The sequence below is a fragment of the Macaca mulatta genome, chromosome 6, assembly GCF_049350105.2.
Source record: "Macaca mulatta isolate MMU2019108-1 chromosome 6, T2T-MMU8v2.0, whole genome shotgun sequence".
NCBI lineage: Eukaryota > Metazoa > Chordata > Mammalia > Primates > Cercopithecidae > Macaca > Macaca mulatta.
The window spans coordinates 181,286,020-181,304,268 of NC_133411.1; the positions used below are offsets into that span (position 1 = coordinate 181,286,020).

General features: G+C 49.1%; 1 protein-coding gene across 1 annotated transcript in view; it reads right to left on the reverse strand.

Moving 5' to 3' along the window:
• Positions 1 to 18,249, reverse strand: part of SH3PXD2B (SH3 and PX domains 2B) — a 119,383-nt gene that overhangs the window by 83,758 nt on the left and 17,376 nt on the right. Inside the window, exon 2 of the mRNA XM_001095586.5 lies at positions 3,069 to 3,149. Within this exon, the coding sequence (XP_001095586.3) occupies positions 3,069 to 3,149 (81 nt within the window). The remainder of the gene's footprint in view (positions 1 to 3,068; positions 3,150 to 18,249) is intronic.

Sequence of the window (18,249 nt, forward strand, 5' to 3'; positions counted from 1 at the left end):
AGGCTTGGCGGTGAACTATGATCCAGGGTCCTTAGGATAATCAGATTCTCCCTTCTGGAGACTGGAATCGGCATCCAGAAACTCTAGTGCTTTGACAACAGGGAAGAACACTGCAACTCCGGGCGGAAGGTGCTCACTGGGGGATGCTCTTAGGGGATGTGGGCCAGTGGGTAGCTGGAGGAAGTGGTCCAGAACAGGCTCCATGGGAGATCCTGAGGCCACAAGGACAGATGGCCTGGGTTCCTGGCTCCTGTGAGGCTGGTTGTATTTTCTGCTCTAGGTTTCAGGGAACACACCTGCCTCTTCCCATATATCCAACCCCATCCCTCTCTTTGTGCCTAAGCTAGCTGAGTGGGCTTTGCTCGGTGGATGTAAATAATTCCTAGGATAACAATCATGTGTTATTGTTCCCTACCTCCTCTTCTGCTCCTCGGAGGTGCGAGGCAGGCAAGAGGCCTCTGAAAGCAATATACAGGTAGCCCTCCCTATCTAGACCCTCACTGCACGAAAAGTCAGTCTAGCAACGTGCAAACATGTTTACCTAACACTCACTCTTTGAAGACCTACTACAGTGAATCTGCATAAATCACCACAGATCCGGGTAAAGAATGTGGAGGGTCCTCCATTTGTATCTCGTTCATTCTCAGCCAGGACTGTGCCTCCTGCCCATGGCATCAAAAGATGCTGGGCGTTATCACCACTGTGATCCTCCCTTCCTCTCCCCCAGGGTTTAGATCTTTCTTCCCCTGCCCCAGTGCTCGCTCCTGTCAAGTTCACTTTAGATGGTATCTTAGCATGTTTTAACATACAGCTGCTTTGTTTCTTTACATTCTGTTTGCTGCAGAGCAGAAGCAATAATATAATTTGTTTATGATTCTGTTTGATATTGTTGCATACTGAACATAAAACATCACTAATGAATTCATTACATTTTAAATAGGTAACTGGTGTCTCACTTGTTTTACATTATGCAATGACTCTTGGCAGTTCGTTATGTAGGCGTTTCGGGAAACCACTTAGGAACACATTATTTCCCCTCCCCCTGCAAAATAATGAAACACAAGCTCTGAAAATTCTCTATTCGACCCTGTCAGGAGCAAATTAGGTCAGAATAATGAAGGATGCCAACCTTCTGAGAGAACCTGTGTGAAAAAAGACAGGATGATGTACAAAGGCCAGAGGCAGTCTTCTGACCGCCAGGAAATGTCGACCTTACCGCTGACTTTACTGCGGATCGCAGCAGTTTGTGAAACTTCCTCTCTCCAGGTGTCAGTCTCCGCCCTTATTGACTTCTGAGGTGGAGCAGGGACCCCGGCAAGCCCATTGGCTGGCACATTTCTCACTCATATTGATTGGCATCAAGTTGAGCCTATGACACACAATAATGTGTTTGCTGGGATTTCTGACAAGTGACTTTTACCCTTTCCTGCTGGGTGTGAGCCCAGAGCTGTCGTATCAATGTGCAATCGTGTGGGATCCGAGGATAAAGCCAACACCATGGAAGTAGGAATTGGAATGAAAGGAAGAAGCCAGATCAGGTGACACCAAAAAACCCCTGGATTAAGATGTGCTTCAAACCTGGGAGATATATTCTCCTAGGACGTTCAGTTACACCCAGCAAAAAACCTCCTGTTTACTTCAGCCAGCTTGAGTTGGGTTTCTGTCACTTGCAACAGAAGCATTCTGACTGAAAAGAAGACTGTCATGTCAGGATGGAGACTCATGTTGGCCTGAGAGGTGACAAGGCCCCTTACCAGGAGGCTGGGAGAAGATATATGTTCAGAAAGCCGGGCAAGTGCCCAACATCTCCTGAAGGTTTTCTAAAGAACTCCGTTACATCCTACGAGGAGGAACCATGACTACCTCTCACACGTGCTCTGTTACTCACCATTAGTGACAGCAAGAAGAAACTACTGACCCATTGTTTAGACTTGTTTAACCCTAGTGGGGATGGGCTTATACCGAGCTGTTCACATTCTGTCTGGCTCCCTGTAAGGCTGGTGGTATTCATGGTGTTCGTCATTCATTCATTCATTCACCAAACACTGACTGGACACATACTGTGTGTTAGGCCTTGAATAAATTATTAAGAACAGAGAGGAAGAGAAAGATGTGGTTCCGGCCCACGGTAGTCACAGCCTAGGTGGGAACACAGACAAGCAGACAGCTTCAATACAGAGAGATGCACAGAGCTGTAGGGGCACAGAATGGGTGGCCCTCACTGGCCAGGGAACAAAGTCAGGCAAGACTTCCCAGGCAGTGAGAGTCCTGAAGGGCAGAAGGGGTTACCAGAGCCATGAGTGAACCAGGAAGGCACAGGAGTGTGTGGGGAGGGCAAAGGCGTGTGGGGAGGGCAAAGGCCTGCGGGGAGAGGCCAAGGTGAGGCAGGAGATGCAGGTCTGTCTTCGGAGCTGAATGGCCCAAAAGTCTAGACACACTCAACAAACCCAGCTCACCAGCAAACACGATTATCATCTAAAACTTAAGTTCAAACACTGCACGCCAAAGCCATTTGGAAATGATTTGCAGACAACCCTCCATTCTAGAGCAGCCAACAGGTACCCTTTCTCTTAAGGGGAAATATGAAATATCAAAACATAAAGCAACAAAGCACATTATTTGTGTCTCAAAAGTAATGGATGTCAGGTTTTCTTTATTTTTTTTAGATGCAGTTTTGCTCTTGTTGCCCAGGCTGGAATACAATGGCACAATCTTGGCTCACCGCAACCTCTGCCTCCTGGGTTCAAGCAATTCTCCTGCCTCAGCCTCCTGAGTAGCTGGGATTACAGGCACCCATCACCACACCTGGCTAATGTTTGTATTTTTAACAGAGACGGGGTTTCACCATGTTGGCCGGGCTGGTCTCAAACTCCTAACCTCAAGTGATCCACCCACCTCGGCCTCCCAAAGTGCTGGGATTATAGGCATGAACCATCGCGCCCAGCCATGGATGTCATTTTTAAGTCTGGGAAATTAAAAAAAATTTTGGACTCTAAAGTTGTAGTGGACTGTAAGTCCAATTAAACTCCTTCCCATCCTGCAGCTCACCAGAGACCTCAAATCCTTACCTGGAGGTCAAAGAACTTGCTGTAGCGCCGGTAGATGGCCTCGGTGGAGCCACTGGACCATGTGACCCGGATGATGTAGACCTGCGGGAATAACAGACGAGATGGGTGTTAACATAACACCAGAAGTGGCCTCCCAATCTCTGGGACCCAGGGGGAGCACAAGACTAAGGGTCAGAATGACGTGGGTTTCAGCCTTAGCTCTGCCAATGACTGGCAATGGACAAGTCACTTGCTGTAAGCCTCAACTCCCTCCTCAATAAAATGGGTGTAATAACCCCCAACAGAGTTGTGCAAAGGATGAATGACATCAAGTATGGGGATGCACTGGCACCGCGTCAGCTCAGGAGAAGCTGCTATTTTCAGCATTGCCAGGATTCCTCGCTACCCGCTCAATTCAGTGAGCTACAGGCTGACTATCTTGCCAGTCATTCCTAAAGCCTTGACTTTCATCAGGAGAAGTCACGAAGACGTGCAGCTCTTGGCCATCTTATATTTTCCATGGGTCAGCCCATCATGCTGTCTCCACCAACGAGGACCTGGGCCAAGTTATTTTTTCCCTGAGTCCCAGTTTCTCCTGCGAATGGGGCTAACGGCACCTGCTTCCTCTGCCTCCCAGGATAGATGTGAGGCGCTGAGGAAATTAAGGATGAAGGATCATTTTATAAACCACTGGGCTGTGCTTCCAACCTGTGTCACACGTCACGGCACACACAGAAAACAATACATTGATAACAAATCTGGGCAAACTGAGGTGACTATTAGAGGTCAGAGGCACCTGGCTGGGGCCTTTGGTGGCCCTGGACACACCAGGTAGACCCTTAAGGGCTAAGGGATCAGCACATCTGTGACCTATTCCTGGACTGTATAAACTATCTGTTGCTATAGGGTAGTTGTGACAATTAAAATACATGCATACGTGAAAGCTGTTTGGAAAGAGAGAAATGTCATAGAAACACAAGGCGCTCAGTGCTGTTAGAGACCCTGGGGTTTCACAGGCAGGGTCCCTGTGTCCTCCACGAGCTGAGGGTTAGCAGGAGACACAATGCATACATAAGTGAATATGACTGACTCCTGGGATGCTCCTTCCCCACCTTCAGCTCACCCCCATGCATACAGAAGGTGGGAGGGGTACATTCTCCATTCATGGTGATTGGTTGAAGGAAGAACATGTGACTTGAGCTGGGCCAATCAGAGACAGTAGGAGTCTGCCCTGGGACTTTTTGTTTTTTCTGAGACGGAGTCTAGCTCTGTTGCCCATGCTGGAGTGCGATGGCACGATCTCGGCTCACTGCCTCCTGGGTTCAAGAGATTCTCGTGCTTTAGCCTCCCGAGTAGCTGGGATTACAGGCGAGCGCCACCGTGCCCAGCTTATTTTTGTATTTTTAGTAGAGACGGGGGTTTCGTCATGTTACTCAGGCTGGTCTTGAACTGCTGACCTCAAGTGATCTGCCTGCGTCAGCCTCCCAAAGTGTTGGGATGCTTGAGCCACCGCGCCTGCCCCGCCCTGGGACTTTTGCTCCAACTCTGGAGAAAGCCAAGCTCTTCTCCTGAGGTTGCCAGGCTGTCAGGATGTGGAGCTGCTGGGGGCCACCTATCCTCACCGGGGGTGCGGGGGAGCCTGCCTGAGAAAGGAGCCACTATGCCGATGACAGTCTAAGCTTACATCCAGCTCTGCCTGAAGCAAAATGTATTCCTGGACTATCCAGTTTCCTGGGCCAATAATTACGTCTTGGGCCACATCCACTCTCTTGAATAACTTTTGCAGCCAGTTCAAGTTTGGTTTCTTTTTTTTTTTTTTTTTTTTTTTTTGAGACGGAGTCTCGCTCTGTCGCCCAGGCTGGAGTGCAGTGGCGCGATCTCGGCTCACTGCAAGCTCCGCCTCCCGGGTTTACGCCATTCTCCTGCCTCAGCCTCCCGAGTAGCTGGGACTACAGGCGCCCGCCACCTCGCCCGGCTAATTTTTTTGTATTTTTAGTAGAGACGGGGTTTCATTGTGTTAGCCAGGATGGTCTCGATCTCCTGACCTCGTGATCCGCCCGTCTCGGCCTCCCAAAGTGCTGGGATTACAGGCTTGAGCCACCCCGCCCGGCCTCAAGTTTGGTTTCTGACCCACGTAATCCAGTCCAGGTTGATACCGGAAGGGGGCAGGAGAGAGATTTCTGAAGCCTGGAGCCACCACAGTGTAACTGACGGTCAGGTAGGATTTTAGACAGCAGGAGAGGAAGGCAGCAGCTGCGGGTAGAGGGGAATGAGGGTGGAACAAAGACCAGCTCAGGATGAAGCCGCACTGTGCCTGGCAGCGGTTTCCATAGTGGTTTTAGCCAGAGTCTCTTTTCAAATGAGTTCTTAGGAGAATATTCACATTCCAAACAGAAGATGGAACAACTTTAGGGGCTATTCACACCAGTGTGAACATCATTGACTTATAGGAGAAGGTTCTTCAGGTGAGAAGAGATGAAAAATGTTAAGATAAATCAGGACAGATCGGAGGTGACCTTGAATGCCAAGCTAAGGAGTTTACCTGGCATGGCCTCGCCAAACCCAATACAGATTATATTTCAAAACATGGCAGAGATGGGGGAGCTTGGGCTCTAGAGTCAAGAAGCTCTGAGCTCACACAATTTCCTAACTCCTGGAGCCTCAGCTTTCTTATTGGGCAAAATGCGGTCATCAAGCCTACAGAGTTGTGATGAGCACAAGAGGAAAAGCTCTGAGCACTTTGCCAGGAAGAGAGAAAATGTTCATGAAGTCTCAGCACCTTGCTCTCAGACTGCCCAGTACCTACCCCATCCCTGCTCATAAAAACAGGCTCCTTTGACACCAAGGATTTGGGCATCCAGCCCACGCTTCTTCCCTGTCTGTGCTCCCTGTTCCTAGGTAACTCACGGAGGCACGGAAGAGGCCACGGCATCCTTTAGGAGGTAAGGGTCAGTCATCATCTCAGAAAGGCGACTTTGTGATATGAAAAAACCCTGAACAGTCGTGGTGAGTTTTACTTAAAAAGAATACTTCAAATGTGTTTCTCAGCTTTCCACCCTGCTTCACCAAGACTCCAGCATGGAGATTTTGAATGGTTTACATTCATTCACTTATTCACTCTTCAACATCTATTAAGCACTGACTGCATGCCAGGCCCTCTGCTAGGGGCTAAGATACTATGGGGAGCAAGGCAGACCCAGACCCTGCCCTTGTTAAGTGGAGAGACGGGCAATAAACCAGCAAACCTGCCAACATGCTGGGCAAGACCTCAAAGTCTGCATGAGGGTGGTAGATGTGGGGGTCTTGGAAGGGAAGGCCTATCTGAGGAGGCAACCTTTGAACTGAGATCTGAAGGGTGAGGAGCTGGTTGAGAGCTGAGGAAAGGGTGTGCAGGCAAAAAGAAAAGTGGGAACGAACATGCGGCAGCAGGAAAATGCTTGCCTGTGTGTGTGAGGAACAGGAGACTATGACAGCCGACAGCGCTGCGGGAGGAAGGGGCTGAGTGGGGGAGGAGGCAGCAGCTGATGATGAGGGGCTTGCAGGCTACAGAGAAGCGTCTGGATTTCATTCTATTGAAGAGTTTGAAGGGGTGGGGGAGGCGTGTGACAGGATCCAGGGTACTGTTTAAAAATATCCATGCGTATCCCTCCAGCTGCTGTGTGGAAATGGCTTGAAGAGGGGCAGGGACACCAGTAAGGCACCTTTTGCACTACTGACAGGAAGTTAGAGCTGGAGGGGACCACAGAATGCAGCTCATTAAAGGGCCGCACCTGCCAGATGGGTAAACTGAGGGCCAGAAAGGGAAAATACCGTATCAAAGGTCCCTGCCTCCGGGGATGCTTAAGCAAGATTTGAATGACTGTCAAGGACACTGCCAACGGGGATTAAAAAACAAAGAAAAATTGTCAAAGAATGGATTTTTTTCTTAAAACCAACAAAAAGCACACTCCCATAAATGGAAAAAAAAATTCTGCTTACACACTTCATCCTTGATCTCTTGTTTACAATTTTTAAAGTTCTGAACATACAGTACAAGGATTCTGCAGCAAGCCTAATTGGTTTATTGGAATCAACCCCTGAACACAACGTGATGCCTGCATTTTTAGGCAGAGACCTAATTTTTTAATGAGAGCTGTCCTAGTGCAGGGCTTTGTCCCCATCCTGGGTTTGGGGGCTGGTGAGAGAGCACGCACCCTGGGTCACAGAGCCAGCTCTGCTGCTGGAGAAACTCGCTAGGCACTCACCTCTCTGGCCACCCACCCTTCTATCTAAAATGAGGACAATAATCTCCCTTGAGGGGTAAGCCACAATAGCTAACAGAGATGGGGCCAACGCCTGGCACGCACGAAGAGTGCAACGTTAAGCTTCCCCTCACAGTGGTCATCCCATGTTCCTGCTTGTCTGGTACCTTCCCCTCCTTTTTGTAACAGAATGCCGATTGCCCACGGGGAATCTCTCTTCTGGTCTTCAAGATGGGAGTGGACATGCCTCCCTCCCAGGCCCAGCCAACCACAGCCCTGCTGATGAATGATGGTTCAGGGATGGGCGCATGACGGATGAGACCAAATTCCACGACTTTCGATGGCACTCTCAGGGAAGAGACCATTTTGCCTGCTCAGTGTTTGCTGGGAGAACCTACACCAGGAATTTCCCATGGAAAGCGCCTGTCACACAGAAGAAAGCAGAGCCAGAGGGAGAGAGGAGGGCTCAGACCCCGTGGCAACATTTGAACCCCTGGATCCAGCCTGAATCCAGGACATTTCCCAGATGCAAGCCAAAACAGTCCTTTTCTTGTTCACACCAGTTTGATTTGGTGTCTGTTACGTGCAACCAGTGCAATCCTAACACACTAGACCTTTGCTTTTTTATATCCCCAACCCAGGTAATACTTAGTGGCTTGGCGCTAAGGAATTAAAGACTTCCTCATCATAGCAGTATTCACAAGAGCCCAAAGATGGAAACAACCCAAGTGTCCATTGGTGGATGCGTGCATAAATAAAATGTGGTTTAGACATGAAATGGGCCATTATTCAGCTCTGCAAAGAAAGAAAATTTGGACACATGCTACCCTATGAATGAACCTTAAGGATATTAGGCTCTGTGAAATAAGCCAGTCACAATAGAACAAATACTGTATGATTACAAGAGGTGCCTGCAGTAGTCAAACTCATAGACAGAAAGGAGAATGGTGGCTGCCAGAATGGGTAGAATGGGGAGTGGTTACTTTTCATTGTTTTGAGATGAGGTCTTGCTGTGTCACCCAGGGTGGAGTATGGTGGTGTGATCATAGCTCACATAGCTCACTGCAACCTCAAATTCCTGGGCTCAAGAGATCCTCCCACCTCAGCCTCGCAAGTAGCTGGGACTACAGACATGTGCCATTATGCCTGATTAATTTTATTATCATGATTTTTTGTAGAGACAGGGTCTCGCTTTGTTGCCTAGGCTGGTATCGAACTCCTGGCTCAAGTGATCTTCCCGTCCTGGTATCCCAAAGTACTAGGATTACAGCCGTGAGCCACCGGGCCTGGCTGGGAGTTGTTTAATGGGTGCAGAGTTTCAGTCTAGGGAGAGGAAAAAAGTTCTGGCGATAGATGGTGGTGATGGTTGCATAACAGTGTGAGTGTACTTAATGCCACTGAACTGTACGCTAGGAAATGGCTGACACGTTAAGTTTTATGTTAAACGTGTTACCACAATATAAAACAAACTTTTTTTTTTTTTTTTAAGATGGAGTATTGCTCTGTCACCCAGGCTGGAGTGCAGTGGGGTGATCTTGGCTCACTGCAACCTCCACCTCCCGGGTTCAAGCAATTCTCCTGCCTCAGCCTCCCGAGTAGCTGGGATTCCAGTCGCCTGCCACCACGCCCAGCTAATTTTTTGTATTTTCAGTAGAGAGGGGGGTTTCACCATCTTAGCCAGGCTTATCTTGAACTCCTGACCTCATGATCCACCCACCTCAGCCTCCCAAAGTGCTGGGATTACAGGCATGAGCCACCGCACCCGGCCAAAGAAACAATTTTTTAAAGCCGATTTCCTGCAGAGATTTACATACTCCATGTCACGTGCCCTGGAAATGACACTAAAACTTACTCAACGGCACAGCCTTCAAAACATGAGCCTCACATCTGAGAAACAACTTCTATGCAGAATATATTTCTTGAACTCTTGGTTGTAAGGAAACAACCAACCGGATTACAAGATGGACAAAAGACCTGAAGAGACACTTCATCCAAGAGGACTTACGGAGGGCAAGGAAGCACATGAAATATGGTCACTGCCACTAGCGAGGCAAAGTGAAACCAGGAGGAGATGCCATTACTCATCTATCAGAATGGCTAAGATGAAAAAATAGTGACAATAACAAGTGCTGATGAAAATGCACAGCAACTGGAACCCTCAGTGGGCGCTGAACCAGCGGGTGAAATGCTGTTGAACAGGACACCCACGTGGTATCAAAGTATAACCCGATGATTACTTTCCCAGCTAGGGGAAAAATGTGTAACTCTACAACTGTAACCAGGTGACCAAACCTAGCCTCATGGACAGAGGGACAATCCAGTCACTGTGTAGCCCTTGAGGTGATGCAATATGAAGTATACACAATCTGCTGTTGGTATTGCTGCCAACAATGTTTAACTTGAGCTCAAGCTCTTGACCTAGGTTCTAATTTACAAGAAATACAGGAGGCAGAGGAACAAGATAAACGACATCATAAGGAAGCAGAAAGATCTGGAATGGGGAATGTTCTACAAGTCAACTAGCAGGGCACAGCTCAGATGCTACTGCCTCCAGAAAGCCCTCTGTGACTGCTCCCTGCCCACCAGTATGAGGTCAGGTGCCCCTGCTATAGGTCTCCTTAGCACCCACTTTCCCATCACAAAGCCAATTAACTCTTTACTGAAATTGCTCAAGTGTCTGATTTCCTGCTGGGTTCTAAGTTTCACGCGAGCAAGGACCTGGCCTGTCTTGTTAACGGACTGCTGTATGCCCAGCACTGGGCAGGGTGGAAAAATCTATGCTTCGTGAATAAATGGGGAAGAAAATAAGATGCCAGGAGGCCAAGCCCTCACAGAGAGGAGCGCCTCTCCTCTGCAGGCCTTTGGTCTGTAGAAAGGGACCCTGGCCATGTTGCTGAGGTGGTCCTGCCCCTTTGCTTTTCCTCTCGGACCCCTGTGCTGCTTCACCACAATCTGCAAACACCCCCGCCCCTTGGGAGCAACATGTTTTAGGGAGCAGCTGGGACTCCTTCCCTCTGCTCAAGGAACAAGGAAGCACAGAAACCACAACTGGGGTTAGAGGGTCACAGAGGTTTCCTTCTGTTCCCAGACAGGATTTGAGCCGGAATCATCCACCCTTTAAATCTGTTCTTACACAATCTCAGCAGCAGGGCCTGTGTAATCTAACCAAGTCCAGACTCTCCAACCCGATTGCAAACCCAGTTTCACCAGGAACAGAAGTCCTGGGTTTCCTCACTTCCTCTAAGTTAGTGAGAAGCCAAACTGGTGGTGAAGGGAGGGTGGGAGGCATTGGGGTGGGGTGTGCTGAGCCAGGATCCTTTTGCAGGGGTGGGTAGATGGCTGAGCTTGGTCTCTTCCAAATCCCCGAGCCAGCAGGCCACGCTAACACTTCCCATGTTTTCCTAGCAAGGGACGGAGGCTCAGAAGTAGAGTGCTTACAGTCGCACAGCTATGACGTGCAGAGTAAGAACTCTAACCTAGGTCACCTCTAATCCTGCCACGCCGTGCCCCAGCTTGGCTGCAGCTGGAGCGTGGGCCAGCAGGGAGATGTCTGCTCACCCTCCTAACTGTCAGAGTGACCAGCAGATCGTCCTACTGTTCTGCAAGGTTGTGGAGTTCTAGGGTTACAATGGCCTGGATTTATATCCTGCTTCCTTCTCAACTAGATTTGTGCTCTTGGGAAAGTGGCTTAACCCCCATGACTCAGTTTCCTCATTTGTAAAAAATGAGGTCTGCACTACTACTAACTGCAAAGTTGGGGTGAGGATGAAATGAGAACATGCACGTAGATTCTTTCGCTCAGTGCCTGGATATGGTAAATGTTCCATAAAGAGAAACTGTCAGCAGTAGCATCATTGTGAGCAGAGGGTCACAAAAGTGAGGGAACCCTTGTCCCTGCTCCTTCTCCCTACAAATGAACTTTCCACAGCCCGTCCCACCTCTCTCCATCCCACACCCATCTCCCTGGGCTCTGCCCTCTCCACCTGTCCTTTCTGTTCTCTGGGTCCCACAGGGGTGCAGGGGAATAGCCCCCATAGTCCTGGGAACACAGGCCCACCGTGCCTGAGCTCAGGGCACAGGTTTCTCAGCTGCCAGAGAGTCAGGACTCTGTCCCTCCCCATGGGTACTTGTGGGGAAGGCCCTGACACCCCACCCACCCCGGGCCTCAGTCTGAATGGAAGGGAGCCATTATCTGGCCCAAATGCCAACTGCCACACACTCAAGAATCTGACTGGTGCCCGGGCTTCATCTTCCCTGGTTTTCCTCCTCCACTTAGGGTTGAGAACTCTCCCAGGTCAGCCTGACCTTGCCAGGAGCTGACATTGGGAGGAACAGTGACACAGCTCATGGATGGTGTTAGGTGTTTTGTGGCCTGGGCCAGAATAACCCTCTTCCTCTGAGGACCAACCTGTCCCAGGGCCTCCAAAAGCCACTTTTCTTAAACTTGACCACTTTGAAAAGGCAGGAAAGAAAACCAAACCCCTGGCCAATGTCCCACTTGAGAAGTAACCACCTGTTCTTTTTTTTTTTTTTGAGATGGAGTCTCGTTCTGTCACTCAGGCTGAAGTGCAGTGGTGCGATCTCGGCTCAATGCAACCTCCACATCCCGGGTTCAAGAGATTTTCGTTCTTCAGCCTCCCAGGTAGCTGGGATTACAGGTGCCCATCACCACTCCTGGCTAATTTTTGTATTTTTAATAGAGACAGGGTTTCACCATGTTCCCAAGGCTGGTCTTGAACTTCTGGTCTCAGATGACCCACCCGCCTCGGCCTCCCAAAGTGCTGGGATTATAGGCTTGAGCCACCGTGCCCAGGCTGTAACCACCTGTTCTGCCTAACCCCCACGGCCACAGCTGATTGGCCCATGGATAGAGTCACGTGATCCAAGCCCGGCCAATCAGGTTTTTTCTTTCTCAGAAATCTGGGATCAGCCCTGAGCAAGCAAGCTCCATCCAGTAGAGCTGCAACCCGGAGCCATGCTCCAAACACTAGGTCTGCAGAGAGGATAAGTGAAGGAGAGGTGTCAGGAGAGGAGCGACGGGGAGAGCCTGACTTGGCTTCGGGCAGTACTCCAGTTCCTACTTCCCAGGCCTGCCAGCCCACCGGAGGCTCTCTATGACGCACAACAGGGGCTGGGCCTTTCAGCTAATTCCACTTTTGGCATGATGAGGGTTTTTGTGCAACTAAAACAATTCCATGAATTACAGGGGAAAAGTTCAGGCATTATCTTAGGTAAAAAGAACAAGCTAAAACAATGTAATCTCAATCTCAAAAAAATTCTGTAATGATATCAACTGTATATAAATGCGTGTGGGTGTTTATATACACAGACACCCATTGCACACACACACCGTTGATACTCATTGTTTGTGGTAGTTATGTTCTGTAAAGTCACTGAGAACACTGATTTAGCAAATACCCTAGGAGAAATACAGGGTTAGGGTCTTTCGAGCCTATGTTTTGTTTTTGTCAAGTGATCAATACATAACTTTGTTGCATGTCTGTTTCTGTTTAAAGATACCTTATTTAGGCTGGGCGCAGTGGCTTGTAATCCTAGATTATGCCTGTAGTCCTAGCACTTTGGGAGGCCGAGGCGAGCGGATCACCTGAGGTCAGGGGTTCGAGACCAGTCTGGCCAACATGGTGAAACGCCATCTCTACTAAAAATACAAAAATCACCCAGGCATGTGGGCGCCTGTAATCCCAGCTACTGGAGAGGCTGGGGCAGGAGAATCACTTGAACCTGGGAGGCGGAGGTTGTACTGACCCAACATTGTGCTATTGCACTCCAGCCTGGACAACAGAGACTCCGTCTCAACCAACCAACCAACCAACCAACCTTATTTAATATGCATGGTTAATTCATCAACATTGAACTCACAGTCAACAGCACTACAACTCGTGCCTGAATGAAGCTTCTCCATAGGCACATCACAGCCATCTTGCGTTTAGGCTGACCAGACAGCATGTCAGCACGGCATTTGTGGGCCATACTAAACAGCAAAATCAACAAAAAGCACAAAAATGTACAAATGCAGCACTCATAGACTAGGACACGGATTCTTGTTAAGAGTATGGGAGCTGAAACGAGGGCGGAGTGTTGCTCATTCAACCTCAGCTGGGAACGTGCATGTTGGGTGACTCAAATTTTTCACTGCTTTGCACCTACCCATGTCCGAAAATGCCCACAAAAGTGCTTCGAGTATTGCTTTTGAGTTACAAATAAATTTTAGCAAGTAGGCAAATTCGCAAACACGAAATCTATGAATAATGAGGATTGACTGGCTGGGCGTGGTCCACCTGTAATCCCAGCATTTTGGGAGGCTGAGGCAGGCGGATCACCTGAGGTTAGGAGTTCAAGACCAGCCTGGCCAACATGGTGAAACCCCATCTCTACTAATAATACAAAAATTAGCCAGGCATTGTGGTGCATGCCTGTAATTCCAGCTACTTGGGAGGCTGAGAGAGAAGAATCACTTGAATCCGGGAGGTGGAGATTGCAGTGAGCTGAGGTCATGCTTTGTACTCCAGCCTGGTCAACAAGAGCGAAACTCTGTCTCAAAAAAAAAAAAAAAAAAAAAAAAAAAAAAAAAAAGGGCAGGAGGCGGGGAGGAAATTTTTTTTTTTTTTTTTTTTTTTGAGACGGAGTCTCTCGCTCTGTAGCCCAGGCTGGAGTGCAGTGGCCGGATCTCAGCTCACTGCAAGCTCCGCCTCCCGGGTTCACGCCATTCTCCGGCCTCAGCCTCCCGAGTAGCTGGGACTACAGGCGCCCGCCACCTCGCCCGGCTATTTTTTTTTGTATTTCTTAGTAGAGACGGGGTTTCACCGTGTTAGCCAGGATGGTCTCGATCTCCTGACCTCGTGATCCGCCCATCTCGGCCTCCCAAAGTGCTGGGATTACAGGCTTGAGCCACCGCGCCCGGCCTTTTTTTTTTTTTTTTTTTTTTGAGACGGAGTCTCGCTCTGTCGCCCGGGCTGGAGTGCAGTGGCCGGATCTCAGCTCACTGCAAGCTCCGCCTCCCGGGTTTGCGCCATTCTCCTGCCTCAGACTCCCGAGTAGCTGGGACTACAGGCGCCCGCCACCTCGCCCGGCTAGTTTTTTGTATTTTTTTAGTAGAGACGGGGTTTCACCATGTTAGCCAGGATGGTCTCGATCGCCTGACCTCGTGATCCGCCCGTCTCAGCCTCCCAAAGTGCTGGGATTACAGGCTTGAGCCACCACGCCCGGCTGCGGGGAGGAATTGACTGTACCATATCTAAATATGTGTTTATGAGCTTGTATACACACACACACACACACACACACACACACAGTTACGCACCACCTAACATTTTCCAGTGATGGACCGCATATACAACAGTGGTTCCATAAGATTATAACACAGTATTTCTATAAAACCTTTTCTATGTAACACATGGCAAGTATTTGTATATTCTACTCAAATACCATTGTGTTACAATTGCCTACAGTATTCAGTACAGTAACACAGTGTACAGGTTTTTAGGCCAGGAGCCATAAGCTATACCACAGAGCATAGGTGTGTAGTAGACACACCTATCTAGGTTTGCATAAGTACGCACTATGATATTCACATGATGAAACCGCCTAGCAACACATTTCTCAGAACTATCCCTGTCGTTAAATGACACATGACCATGCATATATATGTCAGTGGTTCGCTCTGGGGTGGTATGAATATGGGGGACTTTAACAATTCTGTTCTTGATGCTTGTATTTTCCAGATTTTTAAAACTTTATTTTCTTTTATAATCAGAAAAAAAGATGTCACTTTCTAGGAGCACTGAAAGAAACCTGTCTGTGGGGGCACTTTCTTGTCTTGAACCCCAGGCCAACATCTTCTCCGTTACCCTGGCTCAGTCCTAGGGCCATCAAGGAGCCCCTGCCGGGTGCCAGCCCAGCTGATGGCGCAGGGATGCCCGGGGTGGGGGTGGGAGGACACTGGCTCGCCAGCCATGGAGCCAGCAGATGGGCCCCAACCGGAACTTACTATGGGAGTGAGGTTAAGTCCTTGACCTCTTACAGCCTCTCTGTTCTCTGAAAAACAGAGATAAAGTCCATCCCACCTTGCAGGCTAAGCTCTCCAGAAATGGAACGATCTCTAGAAAGGAATCCATGTTGTCGGAATCTCTGCTCATGGGACTTGAGGGCAAACGTTTACTGAATGTTGCCCAACCCTTCACCTCCTCGCGGGGTCTAACTCCACTCTAAGGGGATGGGGACTCCCCGTGTCCAGAGGGCCCCCATTAAGTATGCAGGAATTTGGCCCCGTTTCCAAGCAGTGACAGCCAAGAGGTCAGCTCTTCCATGAATAAAGTGCTAACATTCAACAGCAGAGTAGACTGACTACAGTTAACAACAGCGTATTGTGTATTTCAAAATAGCTAGAAGAGAGGACTTGAAATGCTCTCAACACATAGAAATGACAAATATTTGAGGGGACGGACACCCCAAATGCCCTGACTTGACACACTCTATGCATGCAGCAAAATATCATAAATGTCCCATGAAAATGGACAAACATTATATATCAATAAAATATAAAAAGATTTAAGCCAGTATCAAGCTTAGAGGCTCTTGAAAAACAACAGGGCCAGGCTATCAACAGGCCAAGATACCTCTGCAAGCCCCCGGCACCCCTGGGTTAGCTGACATCCTCATCCTTGCCGACCCACTGGCCCAGATCTCTGCACAGGGCTGTAGCTCTTGGAAAGGCCCCAGAACTCCATTGATACGCTGTCTCCAGGGTAAGCTGATGTGAAACAGCTGCCGCCTGCTTCCCCTGCCTCCGGAGCTCTGTGAGCTCCTAAGTTTTCACCACTTGAACTGGAAAACAAGGTAAAAAGTGCTGGGATGACAGACGTGAGCCACCGCACCCAGCAGGTCTCCTTTCTTAAAGAAGGAACAGAAGACCTCAGAACAGGCGACACTAGCCAGGAAGAACTTAACACATTGATTTTTCTCTTTCTTTTGAATTTCATTTCCTTCTATTTTTAGCAAGTGCTACTCCTGGTTTTCCCCAGGTATAGTAGACAGCTAAAATTTCCATTTAAAAGTAATTTAGGTAAAAATGTGAGTCAATTTGAAGAATAATACCGTATTAGGAATATAGACTGTAGGGAGCTTGTGGATATGTCAAAAATTATGATGGTGCTGGTAAGATTGAGAAAGAGGATGGTCCTGTGTCAGTGGAATTCCTTGCCATTCTCACTGTATCTGGAGGTGTTTGTTTGAGACAGGGTGTTGCTCCCTCTGTCATCCAGGTTGGAGTACAGTGGTGTAATCACAGCAGCCTCGAATTCCCAGGCTCAAGCGATTCTCCAGCCTCAGTCTCCAGAGTAGGTGGAATTACAGGCATGCACCACCATGCCTGGCTAATAAAAAATTTTTTTTGTAGAGATGGGATCTCAGTATGCTGACCAGGGTGGTCTAGAACTCCTTGCCTCAAGCGATCTACCTGCCTCAGCCTCCCAAAGTGCGGAATTATAGGTGCGAGCCACCACACACAGCCAAGTTTTGTTTTTTTTATAGATCAACAGCTATAACCTTTCTGAATTCAGAGCCCTCTCCTGGCTCTACAAGGCTGGTGGATAGCCAGGAACAAATTGGGTGACTGAAGACAACATCTCAAGAGAAGGCACAAATGGGGCCGGGGCTGTTTCCTTGCAGGGGCTGTTAGAAAGGGGCATCCGCGAGACAGAACTCTGTGGTCCATTAGCAATGTCTGCCAGGGGCAGGGGCTGAGGGCTAGTGAGACGGGCGCTACCTACTTAGCATCCCTGGTCTAGATCAATCCCTCCATTTTACAAATGAAGATAGGGAGGTGCTGGCTGAGAGGTGCAGTGACTTGATTAGGGTTATACTCTCAGCTGTGGACTTTTTCTGCTTCCATGACAGTGTCTGAATTTCTTTGCAAGTTCCTTGTGCCCCTCTGGGCCTCTTGCATAAGAGACTTACCCAGAGAGCTTTAATCTGGAGGGCTCTTAGAAGTGACTCAGGCCAGCAGTGAAACCGGCCTCCAAGAAGCCCCAGGATCCTGGAGAGGCCCTGTGGGTGGCCTTTTGGGCCGTCCACCCTAGTTTCCATAGCGCAGTGCCACTTTTGGCTCTTCTGTATACGTTACAGGTATAACCCAGCAGCCTGCAGCCAAATCACCACCAGAACTGCCTCTATAAAGGGCCTCGGCTCCTTCACTGGCCACAGCCCTATTCTGCCTGCTTCAGGCAGACAACAAAGGGTTCCAGGCCTTTAAAGCATTTGAAAACCCTCTTCTAGACTATCCTTTGTTCTATAGTTAGGGATATGAGGCCAGAGGGGAAAGGGACTTGCCCAAGGCCACGTAGCCAGCAGGAAGCAAAGCTGGAACCAGAAGCCAGGGCTATCATCTGGAGGTGCTGAGAATGCGGGCCCTCTGTTCCAGACTGCTGTTTCTCATACCTACGAAACAGTAGAAGCCTGCGGAGATGAAGGGAGCAAATATGCTGTCTCTCATGCAGTCCACAGAGGAGCTAGGGCTTCCCGCTCACCAGCCACACAGCTTCTGCAGCAGGCCATTAGGCCATGATTGCTAAAGCCATCCTGCTCTGCAGCCAGAGCAAGCTTAAATGCCAAAGCACATGCAGCTCTGGGCTCGAGGAGCAGTGCTGGCGTCAAGATCCAGGCGAACTCATTTCCCGCAGAGAAGGGTTCAGGACTATGTCTGAGGGTTCCTAGGAATCCACAGACCCCAGTTTCAGAAGGCAGCTGTAAGAGGGGCTTCTGAATGAAGCTCCCACACTGGTTGGGTTCCCAGGTGGCAGATCCTAGGAAGAGCTTGGGAGTTAGTGACTGGCTGGGTTGCAGATGGCTTGCTCTGGGAACATGCTGTCTTGGTCACACAGGCCTAAGGTGGATAAGTATGGTCCTTGTAGGTGCCGGGGGAGGGAAAGAAACAAGGGCAAGGG